General features: G+C 43.3%; 2 protein-coding genes across 2 annotated transcripts; both read left to right on the top strand.

The window, feature by feature from the left end:
• Positions 1–191: 191 nt before the first annotated feature.
• LOC128721101 (uncharacterized) lies at positions 192–1,772 on the top strand. Its single transcript, XM_053814819.1, has 3 exons — positions 192–512; positions 562–867; positions 936–1,772. The coding sequence occupies exons 1-3, from the start codon at positions 192–194 to the stop codon at positions 1,770–1,772; spliced, it is 1,464 nt and encodes a 487-aa protein (XP_053670794.1).
• Positions 1,773–2,259: 487 nt separating this feature from the next.
• Positions 2,260–20,457, top strand: LOC128720143 (protein purity of essence). Its single transcript, XM_053813790.1, has 8 exons — positions 2,260–2,381; positions 2,542–2,639; positions 2,873–3,312; positions 3,541–6,093; positions 6,522–7,039; positions 7,108–10,997; positions 11,105–19,876; positions 19,953–20,457. The coding sequence occupies exons 1-8, from the start codon at positions 2,260–2,262 to the stop codon at positions 20,099–20,101; spliced, it is 16,542 nt and encodes a 5,513-aa protein (XP_053669765.1). The 3' UTR covers positions 20,102–20,457.
• Positions 20,458–20,459: the final 2 nt, after the last annotated feature.

Raw genomic sequence — 20,459 nt, 5'->3', positions numbered from 1 at the left:
TGTCTTATGCTTGCAACCCGTTTTTATTTCTTTTCCAGAAAAAGCACATTCTAACTATGTTGGATGTGTAATAATTCATTCTACTTGAAATAATACAAATGTGTTGATACGGCTTGTGAAACACGTTGTTTTGAAACAAGGAAACAAAACGTATGAATATATCTATTGAACATCAACGCTCCCCGCCAATCATGGATCATGTACAACGAGATTTTATGATAGCCAAGCAATTGCAAGAGCAATTCGATAAGGAACTGGTAGAAATAAGCTCAGAAGATGAGGATGTTTCAGGCAGCGTGCATACTATAGATATTAAACAGAAACATCAAAAGATTAAGGAGCTGCATGCAGATCATGCCACTGAAACTATACAACTGTGGTCTGACAGCGATGATGAGGTTATGTTACAAACCGTTGATAGGAAACAAACAATCTCGACAACTAACAATGACAATAACATCCAACTGATTACAGGACAAACCACATCCCAATCGAAGGTAATTGAAAAAACGGTCTACCGACTGTGGCACAGTAACGCTGTCAACAGTATTCATTTTGCAGGTAACTCATCTTAAAGCCAAAGAGTACTTCATTGAGGATCTGCAAATGTATGTTAACCCTGAATATAATTTTGATTGGAAGTTTATCGATATTTTGCCACACATTGGGTCCATTTTCGTCAAGTTCGATACAATATTTTTTCAGTCGCGTTTGCAGAAGGCAAACATTAACATTAGCTGGTCCGATTGTATGGGCCGCACTTGCACGAACCGGAATTTCAATGGCAGTGATAGGAAATATTATATTGTTTTAAATGGTCCACTGCTTTCGCTACGTCCTAGGATTGAAATTATTAGTATTATACTTGTAAGTGCATGAAATTTGATGATTTTTACAACAAACAAAGGTCTTTAAACTATGGTCGTTCGTTTCAGCACGAAATGATACACGCCCTTCTCAAAATTGAAGGCGTCAACGAAGCAAATGGTGGACATGGTAAAAATTTTCACAAAATAATGACATTCCTCAACCGTATGATACAAACAAATATATCGTTCAATCACGAGCAGAATAATGTAGACCAGACTTGCCGAGGTCAATGGTATCGGTGTAGTGGAATCTGCCACAATTATGATCCATTTCATGGGATCGTACGATCGGTGGCAGGTCCTCCAGGATTGCACAATGAATGGTGGAAAGAACACGCCGATATTTGTGGAGGTACATTTTACAAAATTTTCGAAATGAGCAAAATGGTACAAAACGATATATCTGTGCGATATGCTGTTAATGTGAAGTACATGGTTCCTAAACAAGAGAACATTTCTCGTCGATACTATACCAAATTGCCTCCGACAGAATCAATAGACCTTACCTCTAATGTGCCAAAAGTGAGCTCTATTGCTGATGCCGGAATAATTGTCGTTGATACGTATGAATTGGACGATAACGAAACACATAAAACGGTAGTTGCAAATAAGTTTATAGAAAATTTTATCCGTACCATTCCATTCACGCGTGATGCATACGAAATGCAATGTCCAATTTGTCAGACTCGAATCAAGCGAAACCTGTTCACGAACCACATCGATGGATGTAAAGGTTTTATTCAACATGTTGCCTGGAAAAAATCATCAGGCGGAAACATTGTGCAGAATGGCTTACTCGAGCTAAATTCAACATCAAGAATGCAATCCTCTAGCAGCGTTAGTAGATCACCAATTCCTTTTTACCCGAGCTATCAACAAACCAGACGGCAGCGATTTGGTTAAGAGTCATCGTTTCAGCGAACCCCTGACCCTTAACTAGGGAGCTACTTCAAATACCTGCGTGCAGACACGTTTCCATCTTTATTTTGTATTATTTCATCAAAAACAATAAAAATAATACGCAAAGCATTGTAAGATGTGCATAAAGAATTATATCTTAAAAAGTTCTTTTTGATTGCAAATTTAAAAAAATAAGCCCTAAATACATTATTTATCGAACTGGCAACACGGCCATCAATGTCTGACGGCAAGTGTCAGCCAACAATATTCGTTTTTACGTATTGAACGTATAAGCCATCTTTATATGCGATTTCCTATTCGTGACGCATTGCCTTAAAGAGTACAGTTAAAACAATATTTTGGTTTGGGTACGCTATTTTTGTAATACATCACGTATGCCTTGATTTTCGCTAGCCTGCCAGTGTAACTTTAATCTTCACGGTTAGCTACTGTCATTCTGCTATTTCGGTCAAAGCATAAAGAAGGCAAAATGGCTGCTACCCATACGGGAGGAGTCGAGTGGGCTCTAATTTTAAAGCCTTTTCTTTCATCCACCAACGAGAATATCAGTAAAGGTGATGTTTTAAGTTTAGTCAAAACTATCATACAAAAGTAAGTATATTTATTTTTCGCAACATACTGTATTTAAAGTTAAAAATTGTACTAATAATGTTTTGACGTCGTGTTCAATGTGAGCGGAATATGCATCAACATTTGTGCTACGCAATCACCCTAATCCATGGTTTTTGGTTTGCTCTTATTTTTCATCTAGTGAGAACGAAATACTCGAGCATGACGCCGCTCACAAGCAGTTTTTCGACAATTTGGTAGTCTTGGCCGCAGAGATCATCACCAATCAGGTCACATCGCGTAAGTATTTTCGAAGGGCAAAATACTATTGCGGGTCACAACGTCCGCCATAATGGTATTGATTTTTTCTTCTAACTTAAGCAATTTTGCTGCTGTTTTCTTCATTTTCCCTGGTGTTACTGAGCAAATTTCTGTCACCTACAAGCTAGCTTTTGATTTTCTCATTGCACCATATTGAACATACTTTGCATTATACTGAAACGTATAAGTTTTCGTTTATTTTTTCCCCTTAGTATCGCAAACTCAACTTTCACAGTTTACGGAAGCTGCTTCTATATTGATTCGTTACATAATTCTTCATTTGGATTCAACTGCACCATGCAAGCCGAGTATTCTATTGATGGCCCTAAAAGTGCTTTGCGAGGGGAAAAGGGCCAACGAAAATCAACCCAACGCAGCCAGCCCTGTCTCGTTGATTATTTCCGTCTCCGGTATGAAGTACTTAAAGTATCCAGAGATTCCGGGTAACAAATCTGCTTCGGTTGGAACCGCGGGTGGAAGCAATGTCGGTAATTCGGTGGGTGCAGGCTCTGGGGAAAAAGATAGTCCCAAAGCTGAGATGAAACGTTCCCGGTCGGATTTGTCGACGGTAATCTTACAACAGTTGACCACCCCACTATGCAGCTGGGCTGTTACCTTTGCAGCGCTCAGCGAAGAGCAAATCGATTGCACGGTACGTACACACCTAACTGTCAGTAGTATATTGCGTTATTCTGCTCGCAGTAAACTTACGTAAATTTTACAAAACGTACATAGAAACAAAAAGATACAGCAGACTAGAAAAAAACTAGAACTTTCACGTCTACTGGAGCGAACGTACGATGACACCTTCGGTTAATAATGTTTCTGCGTTTTCTAAAATTTTGATTTGCTATTTATCAACTTCCAACGTTGTTTTCAGGACTTATTTGTAAAGCACAACTTGCAATGCATGAACGCAATCAATGCTGGCGACTCATTGCTCAAGTGGTGCACAACGGCTCTGACGACGCTGGCAAAATATCGTTTCAAATACGAAGAGTGCACCATGCTTGGTCGCCCGTTATATCTGCCTGTCACCAACACCGAAGCAAACTCAGTAAAATCCATACTAAATTTGATGGAATCGGACATAACGAATTTACAGCTAGCTATATCGCTTCCTCTTTTGGAACCCCTAACATCTAAGAAGATAACTCTTTTGTCTCAGTGCGCTATGTCTGCGCTGTATTGCTGCGTACTTACGTCAACTGCAGTCAGTGTTATCTCCATGGCCACGGCTGGATCTCAAAAGACTGCTTCGTCTGGACAACTACAGCAAACACAGAGCCAAACATCTGCAGTAAGCCAATCGCAAAAAGAAGCCGAAGATGAAGAAGACTATGCTCGGAATATTGTGGATAGGGGGTTGGAAATTTTCTCCAAAATCGGGAATCTCCTCAAATCAGCTACACGCACGCACATTCATCAAAATCATATGTGTATGGGAGCATGGCTGCTAATATCCGGAATTCAAGGTACAATGGGTGCATCCGGAAACGCGAGTGGATTACAACAAATGGTGCCCACAAAAACCAACGAGGAGAGTTTAAAAGGGCGTAGCCCTCTAAAAACGCTCGACGTACCTCAAACAGCTCAAGCAGCTGCCCAGTCATCTCCTGCTTTGCGCGTTAATCTGTTCAAAGTACAGCAAGGATTCGGCGTATTGAACGCGGCCATCGCTCGTCATAGCATCACGTTGCTGACGGAATTGATCGATGATTTGAAGATAGATTCTCGAACGGAAGAGGAAGAGTATAGTAGTATCGAATCGGCCGGTTTTGACATTCTCGGTCAGTATACCTCGATTCAGCGTGTGGTACGTGTACTCAACAGTGCCACACTACAGCAATTACTCACATTCCTTGCTACGGTGTCATATCGAAAAGCGTGCACTCTCCGTCGAATCAACACCAAAAACACCAACGACGGCGAACCAATGAGTTACAGCGACTCTACCACATACTTCAATGACACGTTTTCCTGCTCAGAAGAAAGCGAACCTGAAGAAGAAGATAGTGACAGTTATCTTGGTCTGTGGTTCAAGGAAACGCTCTCGCCCGAAGCTAACGAAGAAATGATTGAATCGCAAGAACAAGAGAGCAAGGAAGAAAAAGGACGCCTTGGAAGTAGTCTCGTATCCGCGAAAGATGAACCTCACGAGTATCTTAGCTTGGCATCATTAATATTCATTTTTTTCGACACTTCTCTTGGAACTAGCCATGTATACCTGAGCCGTTACGTGAAGACCGGCTTAAGCGAACAACAGATGGTATTGATGGCAAACATCTTGCGTGATCTGGATCGTGATTCGGCCCGTGGGGAAACAGACGTCTCTAGTTGCGTACAATGGCAAAATGCAATGATAAAATTCTCTGGCGCCGTAGGACGCTATCTGCATAATCTGATATCAAATTCACTGCTGAATGAATCGCTTCAGTCGGCGCTCCTATTGCATCTGGGCGTGTCACCTTGGACGCAGGATTCTAACACTTGGCCATTACAGGTGTACTCTCGCACACTAGCTGTATTGGTGCAAATCCTATTGCTTAAACCATCGCAGGAAAAGGAAGCTGCATGTTTGTCTGTATGGCATCGTCTGGTAAATACGCTTGTCGAAGGGATATGCTCCACACCAACAATCCCTAATGAGCAAGAGATAGAAGATCTCAACGTGGAGCATGCACAGCTATTACTCTTCTTGTTCCACTCTTTGAACCTAATGCAAAAAAAGTCTATACTACTGCTCACAGCGGGAGGAGTTATTCGTTGTTCCGAGGTATGTCGTAGTGTTACGTCGGATAAGCCGTTGAGAGATCATCAGATCATGCTTCTATCGCGATTACTTCTGTTTTTGGAATATCTGATGAAACATTTGTACAATCCCCCGAATGTTCTGCTGGAACAAGTGCGCTGGAATTTATTTAGTGTCTTTACACTCGAACATGAACAGAAGTTGGCAGATTTGGTAAACTACAAGACAAAGATGATGTCGTTCTGCCGTAAAGACATCGAAGATAAACATCGCAAATTGGCAAATGAATTCAGCGTCGGTGGAGTTAAACCTAAATTTTATTCACTAACCACTGTCGATTCGAAAGTGCAACAGGAATTCAAATTAGATGGATTGGCTTGGAATTTCATCCTGTGTACACCGGATAAACTGAAATATCCATGGCTGATTGACGCTCTGATTGATATTCTGGGCATAACAGATATGTGTTTAGCTCGAATTCCTTTCCAGACGTTATGTGCAGTACACTATTGTTTTAGCCTTTGCTGGAAATTGTTGCTTGGATTACCTCCCTCGACGCAGCATGTTGAAGCACTGATGCAAGAGAAAAGCCCGAATCTGCATTCGTTGTTGTGGTCGATTCGCTGTTTGCATCCTATAACTCATTCACATTACCTCATTGTAAACAGCCTTGTTAAACAAGTAAGTTTTTTTTGTTTCAATAATCCTATATTATCAATAGTCATATTAGAATAAATTTATTAGGCACAATATCAGAAATGAAGGGATTGGCTTTTAGTTGTCGATACTTAATCGTAATATTTCTTCTATAAATGTCTTGTTTTCTAAACCACATACATCTCTTCATCCTAATTTGGATTTCTTATCAGCTTAATTTATATTGATAATCATATCTTCGTGTTTTTATGGAAGTATTAATTTTTCATTAGTTTATGAAATAATTTAAATTGGAAATAAATCAAAAAAATTGGTACATTATTTTTAAAATAAATAAGGTTGAATATAAAAAAATCAAACAATTTTTTAACAGATAAATTTAGGGAGCAGTGTAGTGTGTTAAAACAAAGCATGTCAATTTCTCAAATCAACTATTACTATTTTTTTTCAAGGGTATGTACACCCAATCTGCTGAGGCCATGTGGATCCGATTGACTGAAAATGTATCCGACGTTAAATATGGTTTGAAAATGACCTTACTGGGATTAGAATCATTTGCAAAAAATTTCTCAGCCGAACAGCCAAGCCTGTCCAAGATAATTCTTTTGGATAGCTTAATGTCCCATCTCTTTGCGGTTTGCTGGGCTGAAAAAGAGGGCGTTAACTTAAAAACCACTAAAACTAACAATAGTGCTGCAACAGTGGCATTATCTAGTGTATCTACTGCTATGCACACCACGACGACAAGCACAGTTTCATCAGCTGGTACAACTAACGAAGGCATAGCTAGTGGAGTAAGTTGCACCAGTGTTCCTGGAGTGAATGGACTAGCATCGTCTTCTTCTAGTAGTTCAACATCTTCAGATGGATCTGCATATGCCATGCCGTTAGAAATTTCTCGAGCTGATTTAACAAAAAGTATCATGAGTGCTCTACTAGATGTGTTGGAAATTGTTCGTGAGGCAACCTAGTAAGATAATGCAAATCAACATGATTCCTCAAATATTTTGTTTTATTACAATGATATTTTCTTTTCAGTAAAACTATGTTTCAGAATTTGAGCGGACAAATATCTACCAGTTTGATCGAACCGCTAATCTCGATTGCGGGCACTAAAAATCCTTTCTGTGAAGAACTCGCACAGCAATTGATTGGTTGCATTACAGGACACGACAAAGACGTGATAAGCGTGGAATTGCGAAAAAGTTTGTATGCCATGAGTGAGGAAGATTTCCCCAGTGGATCATTCCCTGTAGAAACACACACCCTGGCTGTCATCGAGGCGCATCTCGCGGAAATATCCAAACATTTGTCTTACTCCATATTGCTGTCTTTGAAGAATACTCTAAAATCAGCGATAAACTTAATCTACTATTTGCTCCCTAATTACGACGACAATACGCTAGACGAGCGTTTGAAGGAAATATTAATTCCTATGGCATTTGATCTGCGTGCCGAATATTTACATAGTTCGATAACCAAATGTTTAGAGGCGCTATTGGGAGGAGATAGCAATTCAGAAGCATACCAGCTTGCTGCGTTTTCCAATATCATAAAACACAGCTACCAGTTCCTAATCGAATATACTGATTTGTGCGCTACGGGTCGTACAACTAACATCGATGAATCGGTCCTCTGCAGTATTCTAAAATATTGGGAATCGATGTTGGATAAAGCTAATGGTTTGCGAGCGATGCGAAACTTTTTCTATGAATCAAAATCTGGAAATCTGGTGCAAGTTTTGCTTTCATTCACCGGTACAAGCATTTCACAAGCATACTCTACCAGAGTGCTACAATTCTTCGAAAAACTATTCCAAGCAACCGAGAAACTAGATGCGCCTTTCGATGAAGAAGAGCTATGCATGTGCATAGCTGATCTTGCAATTACAGATAGTGCACGATTAAAGAGCTGGCTCAGCCACATACTTCTAGGCCCCGGAGGGATAAGCCTTACAGCAAACGCATCGAACAATTCGAGCAATGTTCCGACACCAACAAATATGGCAACAGTGTCTGCAATTCCTAGTATTACCGATCAACTCGCCGGGTCCGGCACCGCTGTTGGCATTGCGGATACTGTGGTATCCGAAAATAATACTACTGCCGCGAATGTACCTATAACTACGGAAGGAGATCAACAGGATGCTATGGATATTGATTACGAATGCATGACGAAAGGAAGCGGATGGCAAGCGGCTGCAACAAGCTGCGGAAAGATTGCTATAGAAGATGCGTCAGGAGAGTCCCTGGAACGTAATGGCAAATTGCTCCAATCACTTGTGAAGTATATAGTTGCGGAGCATCGTATTTGTTCATCCGTGTCAGTAGCCTTATTCCAGGCGCTGATTCAGATAGGCCACAACCTTCTTTCGCCGGCACAAGAAGCAATCGAGTTTTCCGATCTGCTGCAAGTTATGATCACACTAGCAGATGCTGGTAAAGGTCGTGGTCATGCTCTCCTCTTTGGGGCCGCTATCGATTGGCTGGATGTTTGCCGCGGACAAGTGCTAGAGGGTGGAAAAAGTGGTACCAGTGGTTGGCGAGCAGCTGTTCAGCTTGATAATGTAACTGCTATCCTAAAATACATGAGTGATCTTCTACTCGGCTTGGGTGTTAAAGGTAATAGATCAATGAATCCCCCCTGGGACGAAGAATCTGTTGTGGACGCGGAAGACATTATGGACGAACTTGGAGGCGACGAGGAGGATAGTACTATCGAGGATTCGGATGAAGATAGCCTTGGCAATAAGCTATGTACATTCTCAATAACACAAAAAGATTTTATGAATCAACATTGGTACTACTGTCACACATGCAAGATGGTGGATGGTGTTGGAGTGTGCTCTGTTTGTGCTCGCGTTTGTCATAAAAATCACGACATAAGCTACGCGAAATATGGTAACTTTTTCTGCGATTGCGGTGCCAAGGAAGACGGCTCATGTCAGGCTCTAAGTCGCCGTAGTATTTCCGGTCATGGCGAAGATTCTATTCTTGGATCATCATCAGCTGCTTCACTTTTGCCCCGCACTTCGGACACTGATAGTGTTCTGCTAGCAAGTAGCTCGATTCGGCGGCGTCAACCTATCAGTCCGTCACACGAAGCGACTTGCAATAGCCGTGCAGCTGGATCTGGAACTCAAGGACAAATTTCCGAGAAAGAGCAACAGCTAGCAAAAATTATTGAAACTTCCCGTGAAGCTTTAAACAATCCTAGCCAATGGAAAATGGTAATCCGATGCATTCTTGTATTCTTCAACTCGTTAATGCCTACGGTAAAGGAACATTGTGCCAGATATTCCCCTGTAGGTTGCTATTGGCGAGCAAAAAGTGCGCTAGAACGTTTACACCGCCCGGAAAAATCATACGTGTTGAGCGATGAAATTATGATTGCAACGCTTGGTTCCCAGGAAGGTGCGTTCGAGAACGTGCGAATGAATTACTCCGGTGAGCAGGGTCAAACTATCAAGCAGCTGCTTTCCACCTATCTCGTACGTCGTGTGGCACTTTGCTGCCTTGCCTCTCCGCATGGCAAACGGCAACAATTGGCTATATCGCACGAGAAAGGCAAGGTCACGATATTGCAACTGTCAGCACTTCTGAAACAGGCGGATGCAGCAAAGAGAAAGCTAACACTCACAAGGCTAGCCTCAGCTCCTGTGCCTTGCACCGTACTTTCGCTTGCTTCGAACCCGGCTAATGAAGATTTTCTGGCCGTATGTGGACTTAAAGAGTGTCATATTCTCACATTCACCAGCTCTGGCACCGCAAACGAGCATATAGTGTTAACCCCGCAGCTGGATACAGGTAATTTCATCAAACGTGCAATATGGTTACCGTCTTCGCAAACAAAAATGGCTCTGGTAACTGCAGACTTTGTAAAGATATACGATTTGGCCGTTGATAGCACCAGTCCACAGTATTATTTCCTGGTGCCGAGTGGCAAAATCCGTGACTGCACATTTATATACGATCAGGAAGGCACCTATCACATGCTTATAATGTCTTCGCTTGGATACATATACACACAGCCGTTAAGTGACGAAAGTCTAGCCAAACATGGACCTTTCTATGTGACGAGTACACTAGAGCTCCACCACGCTCTAATAACGGATGACAATGGGCAAATATTAGCCGGTGGCGTATCAATTTATTATTCGCATGTCCTGCAGATGTTGTTCTTCAGCTATGCTGCCGGGCGTAATTTTATGGCTCCGCTAACAAATGTTAACGATGGTGTCAAATGTGTGATCAATTTAGTGTGCAATGCTAGTTCTAAATTGTTGTCCAAATCTACAACGCAGCCGCTTTGCCAGTGGACAGAAATCGCCGGACACCCGGGACTAGTGTGCGCAATGATGCAGAGTCTTAACAATCCTGTAATTTTCATGATCAAACCAGACGGATACATGGCGCAAGAAATTAAAGCTCAAAATGCAAAAGCAAAAATAATGGATATGGTTGCGATTCGGCATAGTGTTTCTGGTGTTGAAAAAACAACGCTGATTTTGCTATGCGAAGATGGAAGTTTACGAATTTATGCAGCTCATCCGGAGAACACAGGATATTGGCTATCTCCGGAAGTGCAACCTGTTGGCCATCAACAAGCTTTCGGATGGTATGGAGCAAATGGAAAATCTTCACGGAAGTCGAGAAAATCTGTAAAACATTCACTTAATGGCGTAAGTGCCTCAGCATCTGGCAGCGGTAAAGGCGCGATGGGAACGGCACCAACTTTCCCGATCGATTTCTTTGAGCATTGCACACTGATGAATGATGTCGACTACGGAGGTAACGATTTGCTCCAAATCTATAACACACAGCATTTGAAACATCGACTTAATTCAACGGGATTGTACGTGACATCTACTAAAACAAATGGTTTCACCTTGGATGTCTCTAACAACGATCAGAACATGGTTATCACAGGTGAGTTATCATAATGATGACACTGATTGATATCATGTAATGCTTTATTGCTTAAATTATGCATAATGTCTTCTTTTTTTGTGTTTGTGTTTGAATCTCTTGTATAGGTGTGCGTGTTCAAATCGGTTCACAAGATGTAACAAAGGCACCTCAGCGATTGACCGTTCACGGACGCTCTGTCCCCACAGTTGCTACGAGGGCTCGTTGGTTTGATATTCCGCTAACGCGTGAAGAAAGTCTGCAAAGTGATAAGAAACTAAGCATTCACTTTAGTCCATCAGTGGATGCGGAACAAATCACCATTCTGGATAGCATCAAAATATATGGCAAAACCAAAGATGTCTTTGGTTGGCCTGAAGAAACGGATGATGCTGCCGCCGGAGGACAGTTAGCTAATGGTGCTTCAGGAAGCAATGCACAAATGGTATCAGTTAGTGGAAATGGTGGTAACGATGGAAATGTAGGGCACGTTGAGAACGATTCCGGTGCGCTGTATATGACATCATTAGATCGTATGCTTTCAAGTATGTTGCATGTGTTGGATAGTAGTGTGTCCTTGTTAGGTGGACCAACTTGTGACGAAAACTATCGTCAAACAGCTATTGATGTGGCAACGAATCTGATACTGTATCCTACTGTAAATGTGGTACAGCAAGAAGCTCGGAACGTGCTCATGACTTGTCACTCCAGCAAGTTAGCTTACCATTCATACAAGGATAAGGAGATACTGATCGATATCAACCGACAACTGAAACAAATGTACGATTCAATCAATAATGGTGACATTGATCCAGAAGCATACTATAGGGTTGTTCTTATGATGCGGAGTATTGCAATCCAACGACCGCAGGCTATGGCGAAAATATGTACTGAGCAGCAGATGGACATCTTAGCTCTAATGATGACCATCATGAAGGAACTGCACCGTATTACTCCGGCTTATGAAGAACCGGTTGCAATCGTGAAGCGTGGCTTATGTCATATTGAAGCTATTATATATTCGCTTGTGGATATAATTTACGCATTTGCCCTAGCTGATAACGAGCAGATTGAAAGCATGGCAAAACTGTTCGTTCGTTTGTTGCTCGATCCTGCCCCGATTATCAGCCATAGTACTAAACAAGCCATGATACGCTTGCTGCGTCCAAAGGTAAAGCGGCGAAAAGTAGTACTAATCGAAAGCCCTCCCGTTTGTTCTACACCAACTCCATCTGGATCGGCTGGAACTGTTGCGCCGGTAGCATCAATATCAACTGCCTCGGGTGCTGTACCATCTACATCATCGGGAAATGGAACTGATGATTTTGCAGCGACAGCTGCCGCCTCGAGCACCGGTGGTGGTATGCAGCAGGAAGTGGATGCAATTGAATCGCTTGGGTTGGAACCGGGTGCAGGAAATCAGGCGCTTGCTTCATTGGAAGCCTTGTTGGGTGTTGGTTTTCCACATCTGCTCGAAACGCCTGATGCTGACGATGAAACTATAATGGAAATAGCGATTGCTCTTAGTCTTCAAGACAATGAAGCAGATCTGCAGCTTCTGCAACAGAGTATCGCAAACTATCAAGGAAGAAATCGAAACTCTGCAAGCCAAAATTTAGCAGCAGCCATTGCTGGTGGATCTTCGTTCAACGTGGAATCGAATACATCTGGAGGTGGCTCAGATGATGATGAAATTTCGAATGTGGCCACCGAGGGATCTACCCTACGAACGTCTCCGGCTGGTGAGCATGCTGGCAGCGGAAGTGGTGGATCAGAAAGTGGATGTAGTGGTGTCGACAGCATAGGTGGAACCTCGGGTCGTAGCTCGACACACGAGGAGCAAGCAAATGCTTCACCGCCTCGCACTTCTGTAGTGGACCAGATGGCGCCGCAAACTACAAGTGTCACTACGATTCCGCCGACATGTACAGCACCAGAAGCAGAAGCAACGGACATAACTGGTGAAAATTCAAACAAATTGCACGTGTTGCGATATTCCATTTTAAGTCAACTGGTAAATAATTTTTCCGCATTGGATCTGGTGAATGGAACACAGTGTGTTCCATTTATGCAGGTCATCTTAATGCTAACATCAGATCTAGAGAGTAGTCAGGACCCTGACCAACAAGTATTGAACCGCTTACTACAGGCCTTGATTGATCGTTTAGAGATTCCTTCCACCAAAATTTATCATATGGCTTCTCGAACTCCAAAAACGGAAGTTCAACTGGTTGTACTACGGTTGTTCGGTGTTTTGATGGGAAAGGTTAAATCGAAATCTACGTCCTCATCCGCAACAGCGACATCGGCTGCTGGCTCGAACAGTGATAAATCAATCATCAATCAAGCAGTGCTCGACAACGCATCGTTTTTGGCCCAAGCGACTGCTAATGCACTGATGAAAAATAATGCTATTCCATACTGTCTGGTAATAATGGAATCATTTTTACCACATTGGAAAAAATCCACCACCGCATCTATTGATGATTTATGTTCACCCGCGTCAGCAAACGTTGCCAATACAAACACGGGAGGTACTGCCGCTTCCTCCAGCAACACATCATCTAATGCAACCTCAAATAACGTTGCTGTTCCATCACTAACGGCGCCGGGAGGTGCTCCATCGAACGTTCTGCTGAAGTCAACACAATATGGAATTTTACCGGATATGCAACCGTTCTTCGCTCGTCCTTTCCCTAAAGGTTCTAGTGATGTGTTTGAGATGTACTCTCAAGTGCTCACCGAAATGGCGGTAAGGTTGCCATATCAAATTCTAAAACTATCTACGGGCCATCCATCGGCTCACGAATGGAATCAAACGCTATGTGAGTACATGACGTCCACATTGTGTGAATACATGATGTATATGCAATCTCCAGTTTTACGTCGGCAAGTTCGCAAGTTGTTGTTGTACATTTGCGGTAGTAAAGAAAAATATCGACAATTACGTGATCTACACTCATTGGATACACATATGAAAGCAGTGAAAAAATGTTGTGAAACCAGCTGCTCGCAAGTGGCGTCGGCGTCCTCATCTTTAACAAACGGTCATTCGACAATTCTCGGCTATGATGCATTAGTCGAGTTAACAGAGCATTTTCGCGCATGTCAAGAGATTGCATCTATCCGTACTGGAAATTGGCAAAAATTCTGTGTACGTAATGCAGAAGTACTTGCTTCACTTATCAACATCAGCACATACCAGTTGGAGGAGGGCGGTGTATCGACGATTATATTGCAGCTTCTTCAGTCTGCCATCTGTAACACCACTAGCACATCGCAAGCGCAACAACAAAAACAGTCGTCATCGTCTTCGGGTGTAACAGTGGATCAACAATTGAAAGTATCGGTAATTGTGAAAGACAGAAAAGATCGTGACAAATCAGAGGAATCGGATACGATGGCAGCACCTTCGGAATCGAAATTCGATCCCGCTCAATGTGTTGCTTTGGTTGCTCAAATTTTCAGCCAGATTAATCCGATCAGCTTGAGTAAATTCATCCGAAGCTTCCTCTTGGAGACTAACTCAACATCTATCCGCTGGCAGGCCCACAGCCTTGTGTATGCATTGTATGATAATAGTGGGGATGCGCAAAAAGAAACATTGCTACAGTGTCTATGGGATCTATGGCCGCTTCTACCAGCATACGGCAAGCGAACTGCACAGTTCGTAGATTTGCTTGGATTTTTGACTCTAAACACGCGATCATTGATAGATAAACTACCGGATTACACCGCACAGGCTGTATCAGTCCTGCGCCAACAAAATGAATTACTCTCCAAGCACCCAAATGCCCCAATATACACAGCGTTAGGCCAAGTGTTAGAACTAGAAGGGTTTTACCTCGAATCAGAACCGTGTCTTGTGTGTAATAATCCGGAGGTACCATTTTCAAATATCAAGTTATCTACGATCAAGGTGGATTCAAAGTTTACAACTACTACAACTATCGTGAAGCTAGTGCAAAGTCACACTATTTCTAAGATAGTTTTGCGTATCGCCGATCTGAAGCGAGCAAAAATGGTACGCTCGATCAATATCTACTACAACAACCGAACTGTGCAGGCCGTGGTAGAGTTAAAGAACCGCCCGCTTATGTGGCACAGAGCTCGTAAAGTAACACTTCTGTCAGGTCAGACAGATGTTAAGATCGATTTCTCTCTTCCAATCACCGCCTGCAATCTTATGATCGAGTACGCCGATTTCTATGAAACTGTGAGCGGTTCAAGTGAAAGTTTGCAGTGTCCACGATGCAGTGCCGTTGTGCCGGCAAATCCAGGCGTATGTGGTAACTGTGGCGAGAATGTGTTCCAGTGTCACAAGTGCCGAGCAATCAACTATGATGAAAAGGATCCGTTCCTTTGCCACACGTGTGGATTTTGCAAGTATGCCAAATTTGATTATAGTATATACGGACGTGCATGTTGCGCTGTGGATCCGATCGAATCAACTGAAGATCGTTCTAAGACGGTGCAAGCAATCCATACTTCACTGGAAAAAGCAGACCGTTCTTATAAGTCGCTCCAAAACAACAAACAAATTTTAGAGTTGCTTGTACAGAAAGTATCGGAGCACAAGCTCGATCGTACTCTGGATGAAACGCTGATCGGTACGTCGGTCGTAGGTGCAGCACAGGTTGGAGGTGCGTCACAAGTTAACAAGGTAATACAGCTACTTGCACAAAAGTATTGTGTGGAATCAAAAACTACTTTCGAAGAGCTGAGTAAGGTCATACAAAAAGTTCAAGCGTGTCGTAAGGAGCTTGTTGCATACGATCGTAGTCAGTTGGATGGACCGTCATGTGGGGTAACAAGTACTGGTGGCTCAATGACAACAAGCTTCGCTTCTAATACCGGAATGACGGTAAAACCAACAGTTGTTGCTCTCAACAAGTGTTATGGCTGTGCGTTAGCATCGACCGAACAATGTCTTACACTGTTACGTGCTATGGCTTCCAACATGGCCTGTAGAGTGGGGCTGTGCAGCCAAGGCTTGGTACAAGAATTGGCGATGAACAATTTGCGCCGCGGAACCCATCAATTGCAGGACGAAGTTCGTCATTTACTGTGCTTATTAACGCGAGATCTTCCCGACGCCACTCGAGCTCTTTGCCAGCTACTGCAGGATAGAGTTAAGATGGCACTCTCTGGAACTGTTCCTTTGGCCACGCTAGATTCTGCTATTCGACACGAGATGGCCCTGCTGGAAGCCATGAACAACCAGGACGACAGCTGCTGGGAGATCAAGTTGCGTACTGTGATCGAATTATTCCTGCAAGCATCACGTGATGCAAGAGGGCCAGCAACCGGTGTTATTCATCCATGCTTGCGCATAGTTCAATCGCTCATCTGTCCAACATTACCATCAACGACAAACGCAAACGGAAATAGTAAGAATCATAGTAAAGAATCCATAGTGAGTAGTTTGCAGGACTTGTGTACTATCCATCCGATGGAGGGTATTACTGTAAGTTATGAAAAATGGATTGCTGGCGATATCAATCACTCGTACACCAACTGGAAAGCACGGATGCCTATCGTTTCCGGTAACATTGATGTACCTCGTCGAATAACAGAAGAAAACCCGCCTCTACCCATGGGAATAGCAGTAGCTCCTCCTCCTTCAATAGGGCCTAGTGGATTCCGTTCTGCCCTAGAAAATCGGCGCTTACTCTATCGTAATGCATATTTAATGGAGAAATATGCAAAACGTTGGTATCAGAAAGTCTTAGCAAAAGGAGTCTCACCGATTCCAGTAGAACTTCAAGCAGCATGGCTACAACCTATCCTGTTTAACACAAATTCCCGACTCGGGCGGCAATTGACATGCGCGCTAATTACATCTCTTTGCCGCACAAATGAACGAAAAAGAGAGCTGCTGGATCTGCTTACTAGCTTCCTACGCTACGTGGGTGAGAGTGGGGAAGCAAGTGCCGAATTTTTAGCCCTTTACCGCATGCTGGCCGACGAGAGCCCTTGGCGACAGTATCTAGCTCTCAAAGGAGTTCTAACGTTGCTTATACAGCTGGTAACGGTAGAAATAGAAAAAATTCACTGCCTCGAAGAAACAACGCTTTCTACAGACCTAGCACAGGGTTATGCATTGCGCCAGCTAGTAGAACTGATGGCACTCTTTTTAGATAACCCTCCAATACGCAAAGCGTACAAAGGCAAACTATTAGGACCCGTGCTACAGGGGTATCTGGATCTTCGCAAATTGATCGTTCAACGCACTCGTTTAATTGATGATGCCCAAGAGAAGCTTCTTGAAATGCTTGAAGAGATGACCACTGGTACGGAGGAAGAAACGGCTGCTTTTATGGCAGTGTGTATCGACACAGTACGTCGAACACCGACGACAGATGTGAAGACGCCTGTGTTTATGTTCGAGCGACTGTGCTCTATTATCCATCCGGAGGAAAATGATGTGGGTGAATTTTTCCTAACTCTTGAAAAAGATCCACAGCAGGAAGATTACCTCCAAGGACGCATGCTGGGCAACCCGTATCCCTCTCATGAGACCGGTCTTGGTCCTTTGATGCGTGATGTGAAAAACAAAATCTGTATTGACTGTGAATTGGTGGCATTGCTAGATGACGACAATGGTATGGAATTACTGGTGCACAATAAAATCATCAGTCTGGATTTGCCGGTAAAGGAGGTATACAAGAAGGTATGGCTTCAAGAAGGAGGAGAACGAGATGGCATGCGCATAGTATACCGTATGCGAGGCCTGCTAGGTGATGCAACCGAGGAGTTTATTGAAACGCTGAATGCCAAAAGCAAGGAAGAGGTCGACAACGAGCAGCTGTACCGCATGGCAAACGTGCTGGCAGACTGTGGAGGATTGAAGGTAATGCTAGAACGTATTGGAAGTCTACAGAACGTTTCGAAATCGCGCACCTTGCTACAGGTACTGCTGAAGCTATTCTTGCTTAGCGTTAAGGTTTCCCGTTGCCAAGAGGTACTCTGCCAGCCAGAACTTGGAGCGATCAATACGCTGTTAAAGGTACTACAGCTATGCCTACAAAGCAGCGAAAGCGACGCGCAGCAATCGGCCGTAACCGAACAGTTGCTCGAGATCATGGAAACAATACTTTCAAAAGCAGCCTCCGATACATTGGACACGTTTCTACAATTTTCGTTAACCTTCGGTGGGCCCGAGTACGTGCAGGCTTTGCTATCTTGCACTAATTGCTCCAATGTACGGTGTAATCCGTCCGTGCTTCGACATCTAATCCGCGTACTTGCAGCACTTGTGTATGGTAACGACATTAAAATGGCCTTGTTGTGCGAGCACTTCCGTGTCGTGTTCGATTTCGATCGATTCGATGGCGAACGCAGCCCAGAAGAAGAGTTCAAAATGGAATTGTTCTGTGTTCTGACTACTGGCATCGAACACAATTCTATTGGTGGCACGCTCAAAGATTACATAATGAGCTTAAACATTGTCGACAAAGCGCTTGGTTATATCAAATCTCATGCACCTTGCGTAAAACCGACATTGCTTCGGACGGATTCGGACGAACTGAAAGAATTTATATCGCGAGCTTCACTGAAGTACATTTTGCGCTTCCTGACTGGCCTAGCTACACAGCACGAAGCGACTCAACTGTCTGTGGCTGAAGATATAATACCTATTATTCATCGCTTAGAACAAGTCTCGAGCGATGAGCATGTTGGTTCATTAGCGGAAAATCTCTTAGAAGCACTATGCACCGAGCCAGCGACGGCGAAACGAGTACAGGAGGTACGTGATTTTACTCGAGCCGAAAAGAAGCGACTTGCGATGGCAACACGAGAAAAACAGCTCGATGCACTCGGAATGCGTACAAATGAAAAAGGACAGGTTACTGCAAAAGGTTCGATTCTGTCACAAATCGAAAAGTTACGCGAAGAGACGGGTCTCGCCTGCTTTATTTGTCGTGAGGGATACGCATGTCAACCAAATAAGGTCCTCGGCATATATACCTTCACTAAGCGTGCTAATGTGGAGGATTTTGAGATGAAACAAAAGAAGACTATCGGGTATACGACAGTGACGCATTTCAACGTTGTGCACGTGGATTGTCACATGAACGCCATTAGGCTAGCACGATCGCGCGACGAATGGGAAAGCGCATCATTGCAAAATGCTAATACTAGATGCAATGGACTGCTCCCGTTGTGGGGCCCTGATGTAAGTGAATCCTCGTTTTCCTCCTCGATGGCACGGCATAATAACTACATGCAGGAATGCACACAGAGATGCGAAATAACGTTCGCCAGCTCGATGCATGATTTGAAGCTGTTGTTGTGGCGTTTTGCCCAAGAAAAGAGTTTCCACGAAGATGCGGGCGGTGGCGGTCCACAGTCTAACATGCATTTGGTAGCCTACCTACTGTTCTATGGCCTATACACTTTGCTTTCGTCGAGATCGTACTCCCGTGAAGAGATGGTCCTAAGCGGTTTCATCAGCCAAAAACCCTCCGATCGTTGGTTGGAGTGTGCCTACGAAGCCGAGGGGCCATTGTACTTGCTTACTATGTCTTTGGCGTTGCATACGCCCGAGCTATGGTCACGTCACAAACTCGTACATCTGCAACGATTAATCGCGGTTGCACAAGCACGACACGTGAGCCCGAACTCCGTGTGCAAGTTTTTGGCTTCGACTGGAAAGCAGCAGAAGAACTATACGATCTACAAGTCGTACCTAATGTTTTGGGGTCTGATCGATTTGATATACCGTAACTTCTTCCGCTCTGTGATCATATCAAAAGACGAGGACTGGTCGATTTCGCTCTTCAACTATATCCGCCGTAACGACGAATTCCTGTTAAAGACAGCTGACAGCACGTTGCAAACATTTACGGAGGAATATCTTCCTTGTGCTTCTTTCGCTGAATTTTGCGATGTTGCAGGTAAGTAACTACCCGTATCCGTAGCGTTAACAAAACAAAATCATTAAAATAAACATTCTATTGCGCTAATTCATAGGACTACTAAGCGACATCGAAAACCCGGACGCATGGCTCGAAAACCTACTACAGTCGTTACCCTCACCAGGACCATTTGGATCTGGATCGAGTACGGGCAGCAGCGGTTCAAGCACTAACGCTGCCACGGGAACAGGTAGCACGGAATAAACACAAACAAATAGTTACAGTAACGTATTAGAATAGGAAACCTGTAACTGGTTTATTGTATTAAAAAAAGATGTTTGCACTCAAACTAAATCCCATTCATGCAAAAAAGCACCCGTAGCACATCCTAGTTCGTAATCCAGGCGGTATTAATGTTCTACTCAATACAATTAGCAAAGGCTTTATTCTGGCCGAAATATTAAACGGAAAACTTCAAATTATGGAATAAATAACAGTAAATGCAATACAGGATGACGGCAACAGTCCGTAGTTTTATTATTTGTTTATCAAAAATATATTAGTACCTTTAAATAATACCGTACTTTTATAATTAATGCACTATTATGACATCGGGATGCAG

This window comes from Anopheles nili, chromosome 2 (assembly GCF_943737925.1).
Source record: "Anopheles nili chromosome 2, idAnoNiliSN_F5_01, whole genome shotgun sequence".
Taxonomy (NCBI): Eukaryota; Metazoa; Arthropoda; class Insecta; order Diptera; family Culicidae; genus Anopheles; species Anopheles nili.
The sequence above is the reverse complement of the archived record's forward strand: the minus strand, read 5'-3'. Positions and strand labels throughout refer to the sequence as shown.